At 40.5% G+C, this 23,327-nt stretch overlaps 1 protein-coding gene across 2 annotated transcripts in view; it reads right to left on the bottom strand.

The window, feature by feature from the left end:
* Nucleotides 1–23,327, bottom strand: part of fy (fuzzy planar cell polarity protein-like protein) — a 36,763-nt gene that overhangs the window by 1,819 nt on the left and 11,617 nt on the right. The window contains exons 5-9 of one of the 2 annotated variants that reach the window (XM_070104423.1): nucleotides 21,045–21,242; nucleotides 19,487–19,692; nucleotides 16,694–16,874; nucleotides 14,479–14,606; nucleotides 10,832–10,907 (exon numbers count right to left, since the gene is read on the bottom strand). In XM_070104423.1, coding sequence (XP_069960524.1) covers nucleotides 10,850–10,907; nucleotides 14,479–14,606; nucleotides 16,694–16,874; nucleotides 19,487–19,692; nucleotides 21,045–21,242 — 771 coding nt within the window. In that variant the 3' untranslated portion in view covers nucleotides 10,832–10,849. Of the gene's footprint in view, nucleotides 1–10,438; nucleotides 10,908–14,478; nucleotides 14,607–16,693; nucleotides 16,875–19,486; nucleotides 19,693–21,044; nucleotides 21,243–23,327 lie in introns of those variants that run through there. The other variant, XM_070104422.1, reaches the window with a different exon arrangement.

The following is a 23,327-nucleotide window of genomic DNA, read 5'->3' as shown; positions in this document are numbered from 1 at the left end:
TTTAAAGCAGCTCTGATGGTACCTGTTTTTTAAAAAAGACTTGATGAAATTTTTTGAAATTTTGAGAATCAGGCACGTTTCAATGGGCTCCCAAAGACAAAAGGGCCCCATTTTGCCCCCCTTATATGGAAAGGCAGTCTTTTACCCCCTTTCCATGAGTTTTATGTCCAGACGACGAGTAAAGAGAACTATTTTGAAACATAGACATGCTCCTATTAGTTACCAAAAGCTTTTCGTCCACGAACGGGAAACAGGAAAACTTATTTAGATTTTTCCCCGGAAAGCAGGGCGTTTTTAACTGGGGGTCGAGCTTCTCGGGCCGACTTTAAAAAATCTTTCACAATTAATGTTACTAGAAGTTTTTATGCAAATTTTCCAGGGGATTCACCAGTATCTTGTTGGCCATCCAACGCGGTTAAAAGGTCGCCCCTGGAGACAACTTAAAAATTTCCCAGAGGTTGGTACAACGAAAGCAGCCAGGTTATCAAACCAGCAACGACCAACCTGGGGCCTTTTAGTAAGGCCCAACCTTTCACTCCCCGCAACAAATAAAAACCCGGGTGAACACCAAATACAATGACCCATCCTATAGACCAGTAGCGGGAAAAAAATTGTTTACTTTCGGCGGGGCATGTCAAAACACAATGCTTTAAGCGTGATAGGGACAGGAAGGGGTCCATCCCAGATTGCCCCACAAATCATATCCCGGGCGATAGGCCTGTCCCAAGAAAAGGAACAGATCCTCCCAGTTGATAAACAGAATATGGGGGTCATTGTCAAACTTTAAGAGCATGGTCCTTACTTTCCAAAAAAAAAGAATTACCCAAACCAGTTGTTGCAATAAATTTTTAGGGGTCGGGTCCTACAACATTGTTAAAAGAAGGCTCATTCCCGCCGGGTCATATCGGGTTTACGCCTGTTGAAACTTATGGTGGCTCCATTCCCAGTACCCTGTGCGTTATATGTCAAACTCCTAACAGGCTGCGCAATCGATGTCTCCCAAATAACTTCCCCATAAAAAACGAGACCTTTGATTGGGAAACATTTGGGGAAAAAGGAATGGAAAGAGCCCACAGTTATGGAAAATCCCAAACCCGGGAAAATTACGCATGGGCCCCGGGAAGGAACCTACCCTTTTCCCCTGAGCGAGCCCGGGGAATGACCAAAAGTCGCTTTTTTCCCCCCTGGTATGGGGGGTCATGGATGACGCCCCGAGGGGTAGGAGAATATTTAACGAAGCTTGAGTTTGAATAGTCCACCCGAACGAATAGTTCCCAATCGGGGGTTTCCAAAAATTTATTTCGAAGGAGGATCTAGTAAGAGAACTCCAAAGACCCTCCTTTAAAGGGCATCAGGAAACTTTGTGTCGGGGAAAAAGCCCAAAAAGTGACAGCTCTTACTATTGGGAGAAGGACTTACTGAAAAAAAAACAGGGTCTCTTTAAAAAATGATCATCTAGTGGTCTTTTTAACTGTTTAGAAATTTAGCATGTAATTTGCTCATGAGTCCTCAAGGTGGACATCTGGGACAAAGAAGACTTTTAGAAAATTTCTAACACTTCATGGCCAAAATGAAGGAAGAAGTGGCGGTATTAAAGAAGCTGTTCCATGTGTCAACAGACAAACCTGCACATAATCCACCACCTCGCCATTGAACCCTATACAAGAAAGGCCTTTTCACGCTGGTGATCGCTGTGTGGGCCCCCACCCAAGACTCAGCAGGGGAACCAGTTCCTGTTCACTATCATGGACACCGCACCAGGTACCCGGAAGATTCCTCCCAGGGGGATTAATGTTCCCCAAAAGTAGAGCATTGATTAAGTTCTTTCTCCCCGGTTTTCCCAAAAGAAGTTAATGATCAAGGGGAATTTCTTAAAATTTTTCCGTGAAGCCTTGGCTCAGTTAGGGTCAAGCGGGTTTCGGACGGCCTATCGACCCCAATCCAAAACGGGGGAAAATTCCATCAAACTTTGAAGATTATGAGAGGTCCTATTTTTTCATTCCAAAAATTTGGGGTGAAAGGGATTCCTACTCTTGTTTGTCCTAAGAGAAAGGGGCAAAAAACGAAGTTTTGCCATTTGAGTTTAAAATTTTTTTTTTTATCCCCCGCCCATTCCCACCAAGGGAGGTGGCAAAAGAAAACTTTACCATCATTCACTCCCTCACTGTCTTCCAGAAGGGGGCTTTAAATACAGTTTTTTAAAATGCAACATTAACACCCCTCCTTCAGAGGCAGGCACTGTACTTCCCATCTCCCGGACCCAACCGCCTGCCGTTTCTGAAACCCTTTTAAAGTTTCTTTTCTCACACTCCAACAGCACGCCAAGATTAAAACCCCTCATTCACTCCCATCAAACACCCCCGCATGCCTGCTGGAAATCCAAGCCCTCGCACACAAACCTCCTTTACCCTCCCTCCAACCCTTCCTAGGCCGACCCACCCCCGCTTTCCTTCCATTTACAGACTGATACACTCTTGAAGTCATTCTGTTTCCTCCATTCTTTTACATGTCCGAACCACCTCAACAACCCTTCTCAGCCCTCTGGACAACAGTTTTGGTAATCCCCACTCCTCCAACTTCCAAACTACAATTCTCTGGGATTATATTCACACCACACATTTCCCTCAGACATGACATTCCACTGCCTCCAGCCTTCTCCCCTGCAACATTCATCACCCCCCGCTCACACCCATATAAGAGCGTTGGTAAAACTATACTCTCATACATTCCCCTCTTTGCCTCCAAGGACAAAGTTCTTTGTCTCCACAGACTCCCAAGTGCACCCCCTCACTTTTTTCCCTCATCAATTCTATGATTCACTCATCTTTCATAAAACCCATCCGCTGACACGCCCCCTCCCAAATATCTGAATACGCTTTACCTCCTCCATACTCTCTCCTCCAATCTGATATTCAATTTTTTCATCACCTAATCTTTTGTTATCCCCATAACCTTACTCTTTCCTGTAATCACCTTTAATTTTCTTCTTTGCACACCCTACCAAATTCATCCACCAATCCTGCAACTTCTCTTCAGAATCTCCCAAGAGCACAGTGTCATCAGCAAAGAGCAGCTGTGACAACTCCCACTTTGTGTGTGATTCTTTATCTTTTAACTCCACGCCCTTGCCAAGACCCTCGTGATTTACTTCTCTACAACCCCATCTATAAATATATTAAACAACCACGGTGACATCACACATCCTTGTCTAAGGCCTACTTTTACTGGGAAAAATTTTCTTTTCCCACATACTCTAATCTGAGCCTCACTATCTCGTAAAACTCTTCACTGCTTTAGTAACCTACCTCCACACCAAAACTTGCAACATCTGCCACATTGCCCCCTATCCACCCTGTCATACGCCTTTTCCAAATCCATAAATGCCACAAAGACCCCTTTAGCCTTATCTAAATACTGTTCACTTATATGTTTCACTGTAAACACCTGGTCCACACCCCTACCTTTTCCCAAAGCCTCCTTGTTCATCTACATCCTATGGGATAAAATTAGAGGACCAGTACAGGTTCTAAAAGAAGTTTTTGGCCCGGGGGAAGAAACCCCAACTTTTGGGAGCCCCCTACCTTAATGAAAAAACGCCGGGAAAAGTTTTAAAAAATTTGGCCCAAAATTTCCACAACCCGAGTAAGATGAAGGGGGGGAAAACCGATCGTCGAACTAAACTTCGTTCATTTAAAACCAAAAGATCGTTCTGGTTCAACGATTTCATCGGGGGGAATGTTTACAGCCCAAATTTAAGGTTTTTGGGGAAATCGTAAATTTTTTAAGTGCGGAACTGGAAAGGCGCCAAGAGGGGGGAACCCAAAACGGACGTACCCACGTTCCCCCAAACAAACCCTATTCAGGAATCGTTTCTCCAATTTCTACTATAACACCTCTAAACCAAAAAGGGGGTTCCCAGAAAATTGGGATGAAAGGGATAGGGCCCCGGTTCTTCTGAACAATTGGAACCCCAAAGAATTTAAATTTCTACTGAAAAACGGAAGTGGAAAAAGGACACAAAAAAAACCCTTTGATTAAGGCAAATCCCCCCAAATTTCCCAATGGGCCCAAAAATTTATCGTTGGGTGACGGGTTCCCTTTTCAGAAAACCCTCCCCAATAAACAACCCCCTTTTACAGAGTGAGTCCCAAGAAAAAAAGGTGAGCAAAGAGGCAGAGGTGAACTTCTTTCCTGCAGGGAAAAACCGAAGCCCTTTGGGCATCCCCATTTAGCCCCCAAACCAGACGGGCCCTCCCAGGTGAGGGATTTTAAAAAGCCAATGCTGTAAAGTACCGAGGGTTTTAAATCAGAATTGATGCCCAAAGACAAGGCCCCAGAGCTAATTTTCAGAAATTGGAATTGTTAAAGGGGGGAAAGGGCAAGCCCTTTGTCCCCCAAGAGCCCAAGAGATTTTCGGTTTTTCACGATACCTGGGGGCCCTATAAAGGATTGCGTTATGCTCTTGGCTTCTGTAATGGGGCCCTGCCCACCCGTGAAGAACATACTTCGGGGGATTGGCCCCGGAGAAACTAAGAGCTTAGTCGTATCAGCAACAATTGGCCCCAACATCTTAGACAGCTTAAAGCCTTGTTTGATCCCTTTGGAAACAAAATTTTTAAGTGAATTTTTTCCAAGTGGGGAGTTTGGCCGGGCAAAACTAAATACTTAGGATTTATTGGGCAAGGTGAAGGGCCTTTTAAGCCAAAAAAGGCCCCCTTAGAATTTCCTACCCATTTTTTTGTTAGTTTTATTTTTTTACCAATCATTTAGTTTCATTGGTACTTGGTTAGTGAATTAAAATAACCACAAGCAATTATAAAAAGAAAAAACTATACAGGAAAACCCCAAACTTTTCGTTTAAATTCTCATTAACTGAGTATGGTATAAAATTTAATTTTAAAAATCTAGTAATCTCACCATTTAACTCTTTTTAAAAAAGGTCTGAAGGAACGAAATAGTTATCTTTCATAAGTGACATGAATTACCCTTCAGGAAACTAATGGGAAAGGGAAGACAATAGACTTGGTTTAAAGTTTTAGTTTAAACTAGGGCTTTTGGAAAAAACCTTTTACCAGTCAGGCGGGGGCTGACCCACTCCCAACTACTCCAAGTATGACCAGCCGGCCCGAAGACCCTCAGGGCAGGCTGGGGGCCGGCCTCACCAACTACTCCATAGTAAAGACTTCGGGTCGGCCCGAAGGCCGGGGTGGCGTCAATTCTAGAAAACCCCCAATTGGTTTTTTACAGTGGGGGTTACACATTGAAACCTAACCTAATAATAATATAATATAATCAATATAATACAATGAATACTTTTGATGATTCATATTCCGATAATAATATATAGTCAACCTGCTTTATCTAGCTAGTAAAAAAGTGGTTCTCATATAATTATTACAGAACTTTTTTTAACCAGGCCTTTTATTTTTGTATATAATGGAGTGAAGTAGGGGTAACACAAACTCACTAAACCGGGGTTCAAGCCCCCACCTGTTCCATGGTTTGCAACATGCAAACATATGGATATGGTTCAAAACCTTGAACCCTGCCCATAGACCTATTTCTAATACATTCTGGATGAGTGTTGTGAGGGAAGTGTAAGTGTGGGCAGCAGCTGTTTTGCCTTCCTCTCTCCCCTCCGTCCTTATCTGACACAACGCACTTTATACGAGGCACTGAGCCGTAAGCAAGTGCCACAAGGCAAAAATCCAGGTTGGTGAATGAATTGATTCCTTAATGTTTTGTCTGTGGGAAAAAGTGTGTTAGGCTGACAACCCCAAACTAATTTGGTAACTTGAAACTCCATACGCTGATCTCACACCCCTGCAATTTCCGTGTCTGAATTATGCTGCTTTTTCTGCTCCACAATCCTCATATTCCTCTCTAACTTTCGACTTGTGAAATATCAGTCTGGGCAAATGGAAAAGAATGGCAGGTGGGGGTAGTGGTGATAGCAGCATTACTGCCCACAATCATTGATCACATAGGAATTTGACTGAGTCACCCAACAAATGTAATATTAAATCCAAAGCCCCTTGACCATTTCTCCCATACAAAATGAGTCCTTCATGCAAGCATGCATAAAGCAAGACTGAGTCAGTAAAATTTGCCTTATGGTGTCCGGGGACACTGTTGGGGAAAAACTGTATAGAGTACAAGGCACCCCCCGGCTTTACAGTTTCACTAACACGGGTTTTCAATTATAGCCAGTCTTCATTTATTCAGACTTCCTACAATAAATATGTTCACTACTCACTATAGCTAAGGCTGAAAATATTTTAACCCTTTCAGGGGCCGTCCCGTAGATCTACGGCTTATGGTGAGTGTCCAAACCGTAGATCTACGCCATGAGCTCAGCTCACTCTGATAAACCTAGAGTGGTAAATTTGGGCCTAGATATGAGAGAATACATCTATGTGGTATGTGTGCACCACATAAAACAGATCCTGCAGCCCCTGTGTATAAGGAAAAAAAAAACTGAAATCATGATTTTTCGATTAAAACAGCAACTTTGCAGTGTTTTTAGATGTTTTTATAGTTGTATTTGCGATTTCTTGGGCTCATTTGATAGAATGGAAGACATATTACAGAAATAAGATGATTTTGATTGGTTTTAGCACTGGAAATGGCTGAAACGAGCTCAAAGTAGCGGAAATGTTAAATTTTTGCCCATATTCAAGAGTAAACAAACGACCTCACACGTCTAATACCCCGTCAGCTGGTGGTCTAATATACATTCACAAAAATGGTATGATATTTATACAATTATTACAGTATTGCATAGCAGTAAATCTTCTATTTTTTGGTGTGAATAAAAATTCATTAAATGTGAAAAAAAATAAAAATGGAATTTATTTGCAAAGCCTCAAAACATGACTAATGAACAGGGGGAAAATGTTAGTTTAGTCCCGGGAAGTTTACATTGTTTATTTCCCCTTTTTTTGAAATTGGAATTTTTTGAATTTTGTGTTAAATTCCAAAAATTTCCGATAAATTTTTTTTGGAAGTTGAAACGGGTTGGGACTTCGTTTTTTTGGCCAATCAAAGAATAGAAGTAATCTGGGAAAAAGCTAAAAATTTTTTGGTTTGGGAATAATGTAATTGGCCTAAAAGGGGAGTCAAAGTCGCAAAATCACGATTCAGAATACCCTTGACACATAAAAAATTCCCGGTTAATTTTAATTTCACAATTTTTTCCAATTAAATTCTTTTTTTTTATTACCTTCACAAAAAGATTTTTACGATTTCATAAGAAAAAAAAAAATTTTTTTTTTGAAAATTTTGGACACGGGTGGGGACTCCAGTTTTGGGGGCCTTTGGCCCCCAAAGGGAAAGGTGGGTAATGTGGAGGTATTTTCCTTTTTTGGCCCCAAAATTAACTCTCACTTAATATATGACAGCTTAAAATGCCATCGGGGTTTTTATATGTTTTTGAAAGTGGAAGGGGGCTCTTTTTTTTACAGCACTACCCTGGACCCAATTTTTACTGTATAAGGGGGGCCCTTTATTTGGTTATTTGAATTACGGGCAGACACTGAGTCATCGTGATAAAAGTGAATTTACAAAACTGAATCTCCCAAAAATCGGGAGGGACCCCAAAAAGCCCCCCAAAAACTTACGATACCGGGTATAGCAAACCAAAAAATTTAGTAGTTTATAAAAAAACATATTACAATATAACATTTCCCGTTTTTTCTTTACTTTCCTTTAAAATTTTCCAAACGGGGATCAACGCCTTTGCATGTGTAGCGCCCGACGTAGATCAAGCTTTTTTTTTTCATGCTTCTAAAAGAGGTCAGAGCGCCACGCATACGAAAGGGAGATCTAAGCTTGGAAGTTTTAAAAGGGGTTAAAAAGCTTTTTTCCAAAAAAATTATACTTCAAATTTTAAAAATGCATCATAATCAATTAGAAAACAAAAACTTTACAAAAAATGGATGAAACCCATATAACATTGGGAAATTGCTTTTAGGATGGAAAAATCTTCCCCATCTCTGATTTTCAATTAGATTTTTGGGGGGAAATGCTAAAAACCCGTGGGATAAGCACCTGGGGAATAGGGGGGAAATCAGGTTTGATCCAAGCAAAAGGGGAGCTCCAATTCCTTGGGTTAACAGCCCCGTGCCAGGATCCAAGTCTTTCCCTTTATAAGTCTAATTTTCCCTTTTTAAATCTAGTTTAATAAATTAAAAAAAAGAGGGGAAAGGGACCTAGGATTGCAGAGAATTATAGTCCCCCTTTTTAAAAGGGGAAAAGGGGGCAAAAGAGACTGTAAAAAATTTTAGAGGAATAATTTCTGAGTATACCGGAAAATGTACGTAGGGTTATAATTGAAAGAATTGAGGTAAGACAGAAAAGTAGGATTGGGTGGATGAGCAAGGGGGTTTTAGGGGTGGGGAGGGGGTGTAGATCAGGTGTTTTTCATTGGGAAACATATATGTGAAAGGGATTTAGATAAAGATAGGGAAGTTTTTTTTGCATTTAGGGATTTAGAAAAGGCTATGATAGAGTGGATAGAGGAGAAAATGTGGCAGATGTTGAAGTATATGGAATAGGTGGTGTTATTAAATGCTGTAAAGAGTTTTAGGGAGGATAGTGAGGCTCGGTTAGGGTGTGTAGAAGAGAGGGGGACTACTCCGGGAAAAGTAGGTCTTAGACAGGGGTGTAATGTCACCATGGTTGTTTAATATATTTATAGATGGGGTTGTAAAAGGAAGTAAATGCTAGGTGTTTGGGGGGAGGGGGATTAAATTATGGGGAATCAAATTCAAAATGGAATTGACACATTACTTTTGCTGATGATACTGTGCTTATGGGAGATTCTAAAGAAAATTGCAAAGGTTAGTGGATGAGTTTGGGAATGTGTGTGGAGAAAGTTGAAAGGAACATAGAAAAGAAGGTGATGAGGGTGTAAAAATGATTTAGATAAAGAAAATTGATATCAAATTGGGGGAGGAGGAGTATGGAAGAAGGGGGAATGTTTCAGATATTTGGGGAGTTGACGGTCGGATGGATTTATGAAGATGAGGTTAACATGAATTGATGGGGGAAAAAAGGTGAGGGGCTTTGAGGCATATGTGGAGTAAAAAACGTTATCTATGGAGGCAAAGAAGGAAAGAAAGATAGTAGTACCAACACTTTATATGGGTGTGAAGCTTGGGTAAAGGGAAGCGAGGAGAGTTGAGGCAGGGATGCCCTGTTTAAGGGCAATGTGTGGAAAAATTTTATGAAAATTGGAGGGGAAATTGGGAGAAGGTGGGAGTTAATAAAAGTATTAGCGAGGGCAGAAGAGGGGGTTGAGGGGTTTGGGCATTTAGGAGAAGGGACCATAGAATGACATGGAAAGAAAAATCAAAGGAAGGAAGGCGGGTAGGGGCCCTAAAGGGGGGAGAGGGGGGTAAAGGAGGTTTTGTGGGAAAGGGGGGTTTGACTTCCAGCAAGCGAGCGGAGGGTTGATAGGAGGAATGGAGACAAGGTACTTGGGCCCTACGATCTGTTGGGGAGAGGGTAATATTTGGGAAGGATTCGGGAAAACCGTTATTTTAATAGTGGGGACGAGTCCTGAAAGGGGAAGTACAATGCCTGCATTTTTTAAAGGAGGGGTGGGATATTGGCATTTTGGGAGGGATTTTTGGTATTTTTTATATGTTTATGCTTCTAGACTGTTGTATTCTGAGCACTCTAAAAAACGGGATAATGTGGTGGTAAAGTGTTGAATGATGATGAAAGTTTTTTCTTTTGGGGATTTTTTTTTTTCCCCCTGCCTCGTGGGAGACGGCCGATTGTTAAAAAAAAAAAAAAAAAAATCTAGTTTTCAAATTGAAATATAATGATAAGGGTTGGGTAAAAAAACAAATTATGTACACAAAGAAAAAAAATCCACAAACTGTGAGGGAAAATACAAAATTACCCACACACAGGGGGACTAAACTTATGAAAACATTTGGTCCATCTTTTACAGGTCAGATCAAACAGTCACAGTCTCAACGAGGGCTATTTGGGAAATTTTTTTTTATTAAAACAAAGTTCCAACAGGGGGGAAAAATCCCCTCATCTTCACCTCATCATGAGACAGTGTTTGGGGGAATGATGGTTTTTTTTGTTTGGGGCCCCCCTTGGGGGACGATGTGTTAAAAAAAAAAAAAGCACAACAGTTGTACTGTTCCGAAGGTAAGGATTGACTTTCATACTGGTGGGCACTCTGATTTAAAAAATAGACAAACTCACTGTCTCCCATTTCCCAGGAATTTTATAACCTATGATTTAGCATTTCCAGAATTATAATTATGACAATAATACAACCTTTCCATGACATTCTGCATTAAAAAAATGAAACATACACATTCTTCCAGCAGCCGGGCTTGAGTCCTGGGGGTGGGAAGACAGTGCCGATTTTAAAAATGGGTGGGGGGACAGTTGCACCATCCTCACCCATTCTTCCATTTCTGCAAGCTTGTGGCAAAACAGCAACTGACTGACAGTAATCATGCTTTCTCTTTGGGTTGCCCTGCCTTTGGCAAGAGATAGCCACTGACATAAAAAAAAATATAAATATAATTTTGACTATTTCATGCCATTGTACTTTCTTAATCAATATTTAGGTTTTCACTGTTCAAGTCTGTAATTCAGTTTTACATTTTCCAGATATATTAGGCACTGCTTTTAAGACACACGTGATACTAGCACTCAGATGTGAAAAACTTTTTTATCTTCATATGGAAGACTAGCACAGTAATATTACCATACATCTATGACTTAGAAATATTATAAAAATATAGTTTAAGTAGTAATTTGTACTATATAATAAAACTGGAATACAATAATAATTTACCCAGTTACGGTGATGTTGTCAGATCTTCGGCACTTTACCTTTTGTGAAAACTGCTAATGTTCTAATGCTTACTTGTCTGAAAACAAAAATAAATGTCAATTGTTACTAATGGCACTGTTGTGTGGTAGTGGTGGTGACTGGTAGCGGCGTGTGGTGGTAGTGGCATGTGGTGGTAGTGGCATGTGGTGGTAGTGGCATGTGATTATAAAGGCAGTGTACACTCTTAAAATTTAGGTTCACCTTGCTGTTCATCTCCTGCCAAGGCAGGATGACCCAACAAAAAAACACACTCACCATCATTCATTCACTCACTTGCTGTCCTGCCAGAAGTGTGGTAACATTACAATCCAGATGACCATCTGACTGCACTATCCTCATCCCTTCCTTCAGAGTGTTAGAGCTGCCCTTTCCACCTCCAAGACTCAAGTCCAGCAAGCCACTTTCACTGAATCTCTTCACACTCCAACATGTACATTATAAACCAGGGAATTAGAACTACCTCTCATTTTCTTCAAATCAAAACTGATTACCTCCAAATTTTAACATTTCCCAATGAAAATAACAAGAATGATGGCTGTAGGTAGGATACCTGGAGAGAGTTCCGGGGGTCAACGCCCCCGCGGCCCGGTCTGTGACCAGGCCTCCTGGTGGATCAGAGCCTGATCAACCAGGCTGTTGCTGCTGGCTGCACGCAAACCAACGTACGAGCCACAGCCCGGCTGGTCAGGAACCGACTTTAGGTGCTTGTCCAGTGCCAGCTTGAAGACTGCCAGGGGTCTGTTGGTAATCCCCCTTATGTATGCTGGGAGGCAGTTGAACAGTCTCGGGCCCCTGACACTTATTGTATGGTCTCTTAACGTGCTAGTGACACCCCTGCTTTTCATTGGGGGGATGTTGCATCGTCTGCCAAGTCTTTTGCTTTCGTAGTGAGTGATTTTCGTGTGCAAGTTCGGTACTAGTCCCTCTAGGATTTTCCAGGTGTATATAATCATGTATCTCTCCCGCCTGCGTTCCAGGGAATACAGTTTTAGGAACCTCAAGCGCTCCCAGTAACTGAGGTGCTTTATCTCCGTTATGCGCGCCGTAAAGGTTCTCTGTACATTTTCTAGGTCAGCAATTTCACCTGCCTTGAAAGGTGCTGTTAGTGTGCAGCAATATTCCAGCCTAGATAGAACAAGTGACCTGAAGAGTGTCATCATGGGCTTGGCCTCCCTAGTTTTGAAGGTTCTCATTATCCATCCTGTCATTTTTCTAGCAGATGCGATTGATACAATGTTATGGTCCTTGAAGGTGAGATCCTCCGACATGATCACTCCCAGGTCTTTGATGTTGGTGTTTCGCTCTATTTTGTGGCCAGAATTTGTTTTGTACTCTGATGAAGATTTAATTTCGTGTTTACCATATCTGAGTAATTGAAATTTCTCATCATTGAACTTCATATTGTTTTCTGCAGCCCACTGAAAGATTCGGTTGATGTCCGCCTGGAGCCTTGCAGTGTCTGCAATGGAAGACACTGTCATGCAGATTCGGGTGTCATCTGCAAAGGAAGACACGGTGCTGTGGCTGACATCCTTGTCTATGTCGGATATGAGGATGAGGAACAAGATGGGAGCGAGTACTGTGCCTTGTGGAACAGAGCTTTTCACCGTAGCTGCCTCGAACTTTACTCTGTTGACGACTACTCTCTGTGTTCTGTTAGTGAGAAAATTATAGATCCATCGACCGACTTTTCCTGTTATTCCTTTAGCACGCATTTTGTGCGCTATTACGCCATGGTCACACTTGTCGAAGGCTTTTGCAAAGTCTGTATATATTACATCTGCATTCTTTTTATCTTCAGTGCATCTAGGACCTTGTCGTAGTGATCCAATAGTTGAGACAGACAGGAGCGACCTGTTCTAAACCCACGTTGCCCTGGGTTGTGTAACTGATGGGTTTCTAGATGGGTGGTGATCTTGCTTCTTAGGACTCTTTCAAAGATTTTTATGATATGGGATGTTAGTGCTATCGGTCTGTAGTTCTTTGCTGTTGCTTTACTGCCCCCTTTGTGGAGTGGGGCTATGTCTGTTGTTTTTAGTAACTGTGGGACGACCCCCGTGTCCATGCTCCCTCTCCATAGGATGGAAAAGGCTCGTGATAGGGGCTTCTTGCAGTTCTTGATGAACACGGAGTTCCATGAGTCTGGCCCTGGGGCAGAGTGCATGGGCATGTCATTTATCGCCTGTTCGAAGTCATTTGGCGTCAGGATAACATCGGATAGGCTTGTGTTAACCAAATTTTGTGGCTCTCGCATAAAAAATTCATTTTGATCTTCGACTCTCAGTCTGGTTAGCGGCTTGCTAAAAACCGAGTCATATTGGGACTTGAGTAGCTCACTCATTTCCTTGCTGTCATCTGTGTAGGACCCATCTTGTTTAAGTAGGGGCCCAATACTGGACGTTGTTCTCGACTTTGATTTGGCATAGGAGAAGAAATACTTTGGGTTTCTTTCGATTTCATTTATGGCTTTTAGTTCTTCCCGCGATTCCCGACTCCTATGAGATTCCTTTAGCTTAAGTTCGATGCTTGCTATTTCTCTGACCAGTGTCTCCCTACGCATTTCAGATATATTGACCTCTTTCAGCAGCTCTGTTATTCTTTTCCGTCGCCTGTAAAGGGAGCGCCTGTCTCTTTCTATTTTACATCTACTCCTCCTTTTTCTTAGAGGAATAAGCCTTGTGCATACATCGAGTGCCAGCAAGTTAATCTGTTCTAGGTATAAGTTGGGGTCTGTGTTGCTTAGTATATCTTCCCAGCTTATATCGGTTAGGACTTGTTTTACTTGGTCCCACTTTATGTTTTTGTTATTGAAGTTGAATTTGGTGAATGCTCCCTCGTGACTAGTCTCATTATGTCGGTCTGGGGCTCCACGCATACAAGTCTGAACCTCAATTATGTTGTGATCTGAGTATATTGTTTTTGATATGGTGACATTTCTTATCAGATCATCATTGTCAGTGAAGATGAGGTCTAGTGTATTCTCCAGTCTAGTAGGCTCTATTATTTGCTAGTTTAAATTTAATTTTGTGCAGATTTAAAAGCTCGTGTGAGTGTGAGTTTTCATCAGAGCTGCCTCCTGGTGTTATTACTGCAACAATATTATTTGCTATATTCCTCCATTTTAGGTGCCTTAAGTTGAAATCCCCCAGGAGCAAGATGTTGGGTGCAGGAGCTGGATAGGGAAAGACTTTGAAATTTAGGAGCTTGAGCATTCAGCAGGCATGTGTAAGCGTATTAGATATGACTGAATGGCAACAGGTAGTGTTTAATGAGACGTGTTGTGAGAAAGGCAACATTTATGAAGGGTTCAGAGAAACTGGTTAGCCAGACTTGAGTCTTGAAAGTGAAAAGTACAGTGCCTGCACTCTGAAGGAGGGGTAGGGATAGGGATATTGCAGAAAGGTAAACCAAAAAAACAGCAACTGAATGAATGATGATCAATGTGTTTTCTTTGGGCCACCCTGCCTTGGGGGATGAGACAGCCACCAAGTCAAAAAAAATTAATATTTCACAGTCTTTTAATACTCACCTTACTTCTTTCTCAAAAATCAACAATGTTTCAACCACTGATAACCACCAGTAATATCTGGCACTCCTTGCTGTCTCACCTTGCTATATGAATTGGGAGAGCCGGTGGAAACAGTACTAAGAGATGGTATGGGGACGACTGAAGAATGTACACTTTGTAGTTGTCCGTGGAGACGTAAGACTCGAGAGGAACGTGATCTGGGTGCAGCTGTAGGTGAAGAAATACATTAAAGTCATTTGTTTACAAGAAGAAACACTTTCATAAAAGTTTTCTCCCTTTTCTTCTTCTTTCAACAAACCGGCCATATCCCACCGAGGCAGGGTGCCCCAAAAAGAAAAACACAAGTTTCTCTTTTTAGCTTTAGTAATATATACAGGAGAAGGGGTTACTAGCCCCTTGCTCCCAGCATTTTAGTCACCTCTTACGGCATGCATGGCTTACCAAGGAAGAATTTTGTTCCACTGCCCCATGGAGATAAAGAGGAAATAAACAAGAAAGAGAACAACTAATACAAAAATAGTGTAGTGTGACCTAAGTTTAAGTAGAAGTAGCAAGATGTACCTGAAATCTTGCATGTTCATGAGACAGAAAAAAGATACCAGCAATCCTAACATCATGTAAAATAATTACAGGTTTCTGTTTCACTCACTTGGCAGGATGGTAGTACCTTCCTGGGTCTCTCACCCTACTACCTTGGAGATATATATATACTTTCTTTCTTTCAACACACCAGCCGTATCCCACCGAGGCAGGGTGGCCCAAAAGGAAAAACGAAAGTTTCTCCTTTTACATTTAGTAATATATACAGGAGAAGGGGTTACTAGCCCCTTGCCCCTGGCATTTTAGTCGCCCCTTACAACACGCATGGCTTACGGAGGAAGAATTCTGTTCCACTTCCCCATGGAGATAAGAGGAAATAAACAAGAATAAGAACTAGAAAGAAAATAGAAGAAAACCCAGAGGGGTGTGTATATATGTGCTTGTACATGTGTAGTGTGACCTAAGTGTAAGTAGAAGTAGCAAGACGTACCTGAAATCTTGCATGTTCATGAGACAGAAAAATGGACACCAGCAATCTTACCATCATGTAAAACAATTACAGGCTTTCGTTTTACACTCGCTTGGCAGGACAGTAGTACCTCCCTGGGTGGTTGCTGTCTACCAACCTACTGCCTAGGAGATATATATGCATCATGCTTAATTTAAGGGTTAAACACCAACCCTTATGCATTTGTGCAAGAAAGGTATAAAATACTGACAATATGAAAGTTAAGACACATGTGCAACATCTGGATATCTTTATTGTAGACGTTTCACCATCCAGTGGCTTTATCAATACAGATTCCAGGACATAATAAGAAGACAGTAGGACTGATTACCTCATCTTTTGTATATAGTTCTACTGTCTTCTAATTATGTCCTAGAATCTGTATTGATAAAGCCACTGGATGGTGAAACGTCTACAATAAAGATATCCAGATGTTGCACATGTGTCTTAAACCTTATGCATTTGTCAAACATCATTGAAGGTATTAAGAAGCATCATCATATACAGACACTATGTTGTATCAACTTAATACACTATTAAAGTGTTTTAACACTCCATCTGTCTTACACTGAAGTAGGGTGACCTGACAAAGGAAACTCTCATACTAAAACAAAGTCTGAATGCAAGCTCTACTCATTTTTCCTCTCATTCAGTAGTCTTAATAACATTAAACACTACACATACCTGTCCTCTTAAATTACTTTATAAATGTAATTCATCCAACTAAGACTTGTACTGGAAAAAAATACATCATTGCTCATATATTCAAAGCAAAAATATTAATATCCAGCAAGATAGTGAGAGTGAATGATGGTGAAAGTGTTTTTTTTTTCTCTAGGGTCACCCTGCCCAGGTGGGAGACAACCAGCACATTAGAAAATTATTTTTCACAAATAGCTCACATTTATGAAATTTTATACAATGTTTCATCCCCATCTATAACCAGTATCAGGTCACTTTACAAACTTGAAAAACAGCAATATATAAACTACATGTGGCAACTACCAAAGATAATTACCCTTACTGAATGAATCTAAAACTTGTAGGGTCTAAAACACTTTTCTCCAAGTAGTGGGTTAACAGATAATTGTTCCAACAATGATAATGAATAAAAACATGTGCAACACCTGGGTATCTTTATTTTGGAGATGTTTCACCAACCCAGGTGTTGCACATGTATATAATTCCTTAACCAGCAGGCACAGTAAATTATTAATGGTGCAACTGCAACTTTGTTTATCATTACCCTTGATGGGAAGTCCTCTGGTGGCATGGCAGGAGGCTGAAGTAAAGGCCCGACAACACTTCTATAAACAGAGCGTAGTGCAGCAACTTTTCTATTGACACTTAAGCATCTGGATCTTGACTCTTCACTAAGATGGACACAGCTAACACATTTCTTGTGGTCATAATTAACTAGTATCAGCCTGTAAAATTGAAAACTTGGTAAAAAAAACCTAATGAACATCTGAATATTTTTTTTTGCCAATTTGTCATCCTTTAACCCGTAAACAGTCCGAACGTATATAGTATACGTTCTCTACCGTAGTGCCCCAACTTTGAGAAAAAAAAAATTGTTTTTTAATAGGAAAAAAGAGCATATGGTACCCAGGCATCCCCAATTATTTTAATATGGTGCACAGTGAGTGCACACACCTATTCTCTCATGTCTAGGCGACTCAGGCTTATTGTGGCAATGTTGAATGCTTGACAAAAACAAAAAAAATGTATATACAGTGGACCCCCGGTTTGCGATATTATTTCATTCAAGAAGTATGTTCAGGTGCCAGTACTGACCGAATTTGTTCCCATAAGGAATATTGTGAATTAGATTAGTCCATTTCAGACCCCCAAACATACACATACAAACACACTTACATAAATACACTTGCATAATTGGTCGCATTGGGAGCTGATCGTAAACCGGGGGTCCACTGTATACGTTTGGGGCACTAGCGGTAAAAACGTGTATATATACGTCTGGACCGTTTACGGGTTAAGAACATAAAAAAGTGCTGCAGGAGGCTTACTGACCCATGCTAGGCAGATCTAACTCACACCCACTCATGTATTTATAATGATGTTGGTAGAATTACCAACAATATGTAAAGTGAAAGGACCCAAGTACAACTAATGTGACATTTTATCGTGGCAATGTTTCACTCTCCAGGTTTGTCAAGCCACAACAAAATGTTGCACTAGTTGTACTTGTGTCCCTTTATCTAACACACTGATGCCCTCGTCTAACCTATTTTTAAAGTTCTTTTTTTTTTTTTAAACGAATCGGCCATTTCCCACCGAGGCAGGGTGATCCAAAAAGAAAGAATAAAGAAACTTTCATCCAACACTCTCACTATCACCCGTACATAATCAATGTCTTTGCAGAGGCACTCAGATATGACATTTTAGATGTCCCTCCAAACTGCCAATATCCCAAACCCCTTTTTAAAGTTACCCAGCTGTAATTCCTGAACATACCTGTGACCAGTTTTGAGGGTTCTTCTACCCTCAAAACCCAACCTGGTCACCCAGGCTGTTAGTGTTAGTAGCCCACAAGACTATAAAGCCATTACAACCAGGAGAATCATGTACCTGCCTATGATAGCTGTTTTCTCAGTAGCCTGGAACCTAACCTGCTGTATCAGTGGAGCCCTACAGTAGCCTGGAACCTAAGCTGCTGTACAAGTGGAGCCTACCTGTACATGCTATAGCTCTATAATAAAACAACCATAACAAAATATCCAGACTTCACACACCATGTACTCAAACTGAAAATGTCCTCATTTAGACAATGATTAAAATTACAAGTATATTATTGTACTCAAGTTATTTAAGCATCACATCCACTTAATTATATGTACACAAACAACTGTTATTAAACTATTATTATTGAAAAAGATTTGCTATAAAAGCTTATTATCAAATATAGTCTCACTGGCAAGAAATTTATAAAAAATCATGATAAGTTATCCAAACAATTTACAAATTAATTTACCTAGGAAGAGATAGTGTATCTTTTCAAAGAATATTTAGTATTGTTATAATACAGTAGTACTGGAGAGTGGGACATAAATCCAAAATATAAATTCGTAGTTTGGAAGTTAGGAGGAGGTGCGGGATTACCAAAACTGTTGTCCTGAGGGCTGAGGAAGGGTTGTTGAGGTGGTTCGGACATGTAGAGAGAATGGAGCAAAACAGTGACTTCAAGAGTGTATCAGTCTGTAGTGGAAGGAAGGCGGGGTAGGGGTTGGCCTAGGAAAGGTTGGAGGGAGGGGGTAAAGGAGGTTTTGTGTGCGAGGGGCTTGGACTTCCAGTGGGCATGCGTGAGCGTGTTTGATAGGAGTGAATGGAGACAAATGGTTTTTAATACTTGACGTGCTGTTGGAGTGTGAGCAAAGTAACATTTATGAAGGGGTTCAGGTCCGGCAGGCCGGACTTGAGTCCTGGAGATGGGAAGTACAGTGCCTGCACTCTGAAGGAGGGGTGTTAATGTTGCAGTTTAAAAACTGTAGTGTAAAGCACCCTTCTGGCAAGACAGTGATGGAGTGAATGATGGTGAAAATTTTTCTTTTTCGGGCCACCCTGCCTTGGTGGCCACCCTGCCTTGGTGGGAATCGGCCAGTGTGTTAATAAAAAAAAATAAAAAGAAGAAACTTTGTGTCTTCTTTTTTTGGGTCCTCCGGCCTTGGTGGGAGACAGTTGAGTTAAAAAAAAAATAGAGGTATACGTGTTTCAAATGTAGTGAACTTTCCAAGGTGAATCTAGGAAATCAAAGACATACTTGCATATGCTAGGGAGGAAGGTAGTGTGTGATTACCTCAAACTCCTGATCTTCACCCATTCTTCTCTGTATTGTACTGAGGAAGCCACTGGCTGGCATAACATTTCCACAATAAAGATACCTAAGTGTTGCACAAGTGTCAAACTCATCAATAAAGTATGACCCATGGAAAGGAAGCACTTATTCCTTGGATAAAAAACTCTGGCATCGATGCACCTCCACACAGAGGAGAAGCAGCAACAAAACAGCACAAATTACCCTATAATAGCATTATCAAGATGGGAGAGAAGACTAGGTGAAATGTTGCAAGGCAATAATGAGGAGAGTGCCTCCAGTGTCTGGTACGAGGGCGCCCAGAAGGACGAGGCTGCACGCATCATCTCTGTCAGCGTGGGTGTTGGACCACACAGCGTTACCACTGATATAAGACCCGTAAGTCGTATCACAAGCATCCTGAAGGGAACGTGAAAAGTATAAGATACATTAGCTTGACCTGGCATACACTGAACATGCTGGCTGTCTCCTACCGAGGCAGTGACCAAAAAAAAAAAAAATACTTTCACCATCATTCACACTATCACTGTCTTGCCAAAGGCATGCAGATACAAGAGTTCAGATGTCCCTCCAAACAGCAAATATCCCAAACCCGTGGCAAAGCTTAAACTGGCTGAGAGTTTTTTCATGGGACCTATTTTTTGGGAAAGGCATATGACCTGTAAATTGAAAACTAAAATAGAATTTTGGTCAAAATATGCTCAATAGGTTATCCAAAGGCACATCTCTCTACTTTCCAATCATTTTTTTCTGTCAATGTTAACCACACTAGTGATATTAGAGAGAGACGTTGACGATGAGACATCTATAAATAAATATACCCAGATGTTGCACACGCAATTTTTCAAATTCGTATATTGTTCGGGGCTGGGAGATAATCAGGTTTGATCTAAGGTAAGAGAGGGTAGCTCAAATTCCTTAGATCAAGAGCCCTTTACCAGTATCAACTTGAAGATTCAACGAACTAAATTTTTGCAAAATTTGTCCGTACTAAAGTAATCAGATTTATTAATACTATACCTTGATAGCACAACAAAGGGAAGTATTGTACTATTGCTGAGCATCATGGCCTACTATTTAATATTAAATATTATCATTATAATCAAAAAGAAGCACTAAGCCTACAAGGGTCATACAGCGCAGTAATACACCTACCATCCAACTTACGACCGAGTTCGGTTCCGAGAAACCGGTCGTAAGTCGAAATGGTCGCGTCGAACTTTACTACTGAATATCAACATCACATTTTTGTAATGACTTTATTTTATTGTTTTATTTTGGTATTTCATGTTTTACTTTACTTTTTATGTTGTTAGTATTGTATTTTATACTGTAAGGTTTAGGATAAACACTGTGTACAACACAAATAGTTGTTTATTTCCCAGAAATTTGGCAAAAAAAAAAAACACGGTCGTAAGTCGAGTGGTCATAAGTCGGATGGTAGGTGTATTAAAATAACCTAATAGTTTTTCACACAAATAACCCGACCAAAATGTCATTATCTTTTCTCTATGTATTGTTCCGATTATGATACTGTGCCTTTTTGTTCTTTCGAATAGTATTTTGGTATCGGCGACTTTTCATTTTTATTTTCTATTCCAATTTTCCAAAGCATATGTGGCAGGTTGGTTTATTAATGTAAAGATCTCAACAAGTCTGGCAGAAACAGCACAGATGCTCCTTGCTTTATGATGGTTCAACTTACGATATTTCAACTTTACGTAACCCCATCGTAAGTCCAGGAGCACCTGAAGTGACTTACATTAGGACTTTTATTGGGGAGGTAGATGGGTAGGTCACGTGCAACAGTGAATGTATTGGAGGCGACCAGGAGGGGCAAGAGAACCAACTCTGTGTGGGACAGCGACCAAAAGTTGCGAGTGCCACACAAGACGTGCCCTTGCATCATCACGCACCCATATGTCGAGTCCGCTCCCTCGGCAAATTTTTCAAGTTCATTCTATAGGTAGAAAAAATGGAAGCTCAATTAGCTATTAACTACTGTGAAAAATAGTATGGTGATATGACAAGATGTAGAAAAAAACACTTATTTACAGTTCGGGACATTATTGCCATCACCTCTGATGAGTTCCAAGATTTTTTCTACTCCTGGAGTCTGGCCATAGGCCAGGCTCATCTGGTGCTTGCCTGGTCAACTAGGCTGTTGCTGATGGTGGTCTGCTGCCCCACATATCCATTACAGCCTGGTTGATCTGGCACCTGGTGAAGATACTTGTCCAGTTTCCTTTCGAAGACTACTACATTTGTCCCAACTATTTCTGATATCTTCTGGGAAGATGTTGAATAGTCTTGAGGTCAGGAATGTTGATACAGTGTTCCCTTATTGTGCCCACTGCACCCCTGCTTTTCATTGGGTCTGTTTTGCACTTCCTGCCATATCTCTCACCCCCAGACAAAATATTTCTTCTAATAAATATCCTGAACTGTACCTAAGTGTCTTTTTCCACATTAACTACAATATTTACAAATTATCAAATACAGTGATAACAATAATACACAATTATAAAGAAATCTGTGGATTAGATAAAACTTAATGCATTTGTAAAGTGATGCAAAACAAAAAAAATATTTCAATATTACTGTCAATACAGTTATTACTTCTCTTACTTTATTTTTTTTTTTTTAACCTCAGCCATCTCCCACTAAAAAGAAAAAAGGTAACAGTGACCACTGTTCATACATGCTGTTCATTAAATAACAAAAAAAGGCACAATACCGTGACTGGAACGATACACAAATAACCTGCACATAGAAGAGAGAAGCTTACGACGACGTTTCGGTCCGACTTGGACCGTTTACAAAGTCACACTAACCAGAAGTCCTGCTCCACTTCTGGTTAGTGTGACTTTGTAAATGGTCCAAGTCACACCGAAACGTCGTCGTAAGCTTCTCTCTTCTATGTGCGGGTTATTTGTGTATACTGTTCATTTCTTGTTAATTTTAAGTTAATTTTAAGCCTGCCCATAATGCTCTGCATACAAGGGGCTTTTGGCATGTACACCCAACTACTATAATTCCTTGTACAACTATGTATTATGTCCAAATAAACTATATGAATATGAATACAATGTCTGTCTTCCCAGAAGTGTGCTGACATCACATTTCAGACTGCCCTCTGATAGTTCAGAGTGCAAGCAATGTACTTTCCACCTCCAGGACTCAAGTCCAGCTAACCAGTTTCCCTGAATCCCTTCATGAATATTACTTTGCTTACACTCCAACAGAATGTCTATTAATAAACTACTCATCTCTATTCACTTCTAGAATGATAACACAAACCTGCTGGATGCTCAAGCCCTGAAAACGCAAAGCATCCTATATCCTCTCCCTCCAACAATGACCCCAACTCCCTCCTGCCTTCCACCCCAGATTCATACATTCTATCACTCTCTGTCCTCTCTAAATGTCCAAACCACCTCAACAACCCCTCCTCCAACCTCTAAATTATACCCTTATTTATTTATTTATTTATTTATTTAGTAATTTTAGCATACATACAGAGGTACAAAAAAATACAGGTAAGAGCAGCATGCCAAAGCCACTTATATGCATAGCATTACGGGCTGGCTTAAAATTAACTTAAGATTAACTAAGCAATGATGAAATCAGTGATAAAACATTATTGTAAACAGATAACTATAAAGCACAAATGAGTATTACAAAGACAGGTCATATGGTTGCATGCATTGCTGTACATTCAGTCAAATGGAGTATTCTGTTAGGTAGTGTATTTAAAAAAATAACAAAGTTAGATTGGGTCCTAGGTTTAACATTTGTGTGATATAATTGTGAGTAACATTTAGGATATACAATTTACATGGTTCAGTTATTCAGTATTTATTTGGTTTTGAGTGAGTAAGTGAACTTTGAGAAGAGACTTGAATTTATAAACAGGTAGTGTTTCTTTTATATTTACAGGTAATGAATTCCAGATTTTAGGGCCTTTTATGTGCATTGAGTTTTTGCATAGCGTGAGATGGACACGAGGAACATCAAAGAGTGATCTGTGCCTTGTGTTATGGTC

This window comes from Cherax quadricarinatus, chromosome 92, assembly GCF_038502225.1.
Source record: "Cherax quadricarinatus isolate ZL_2023a chromosome 92, ASM3850222v1, whole genome shotgun sequence".
NCBI classification, from domain to species: Eukaryota; Metazoa; Arthropoda; class Malacostraca; order Decapoda; family Parastacidae; genus Cherax; species Cherax quadricarinatus.
Note: the sequence above shows the minus strand (reverse complement) of the source record. Positions and strands in the feature narration are given on the sequence as shown.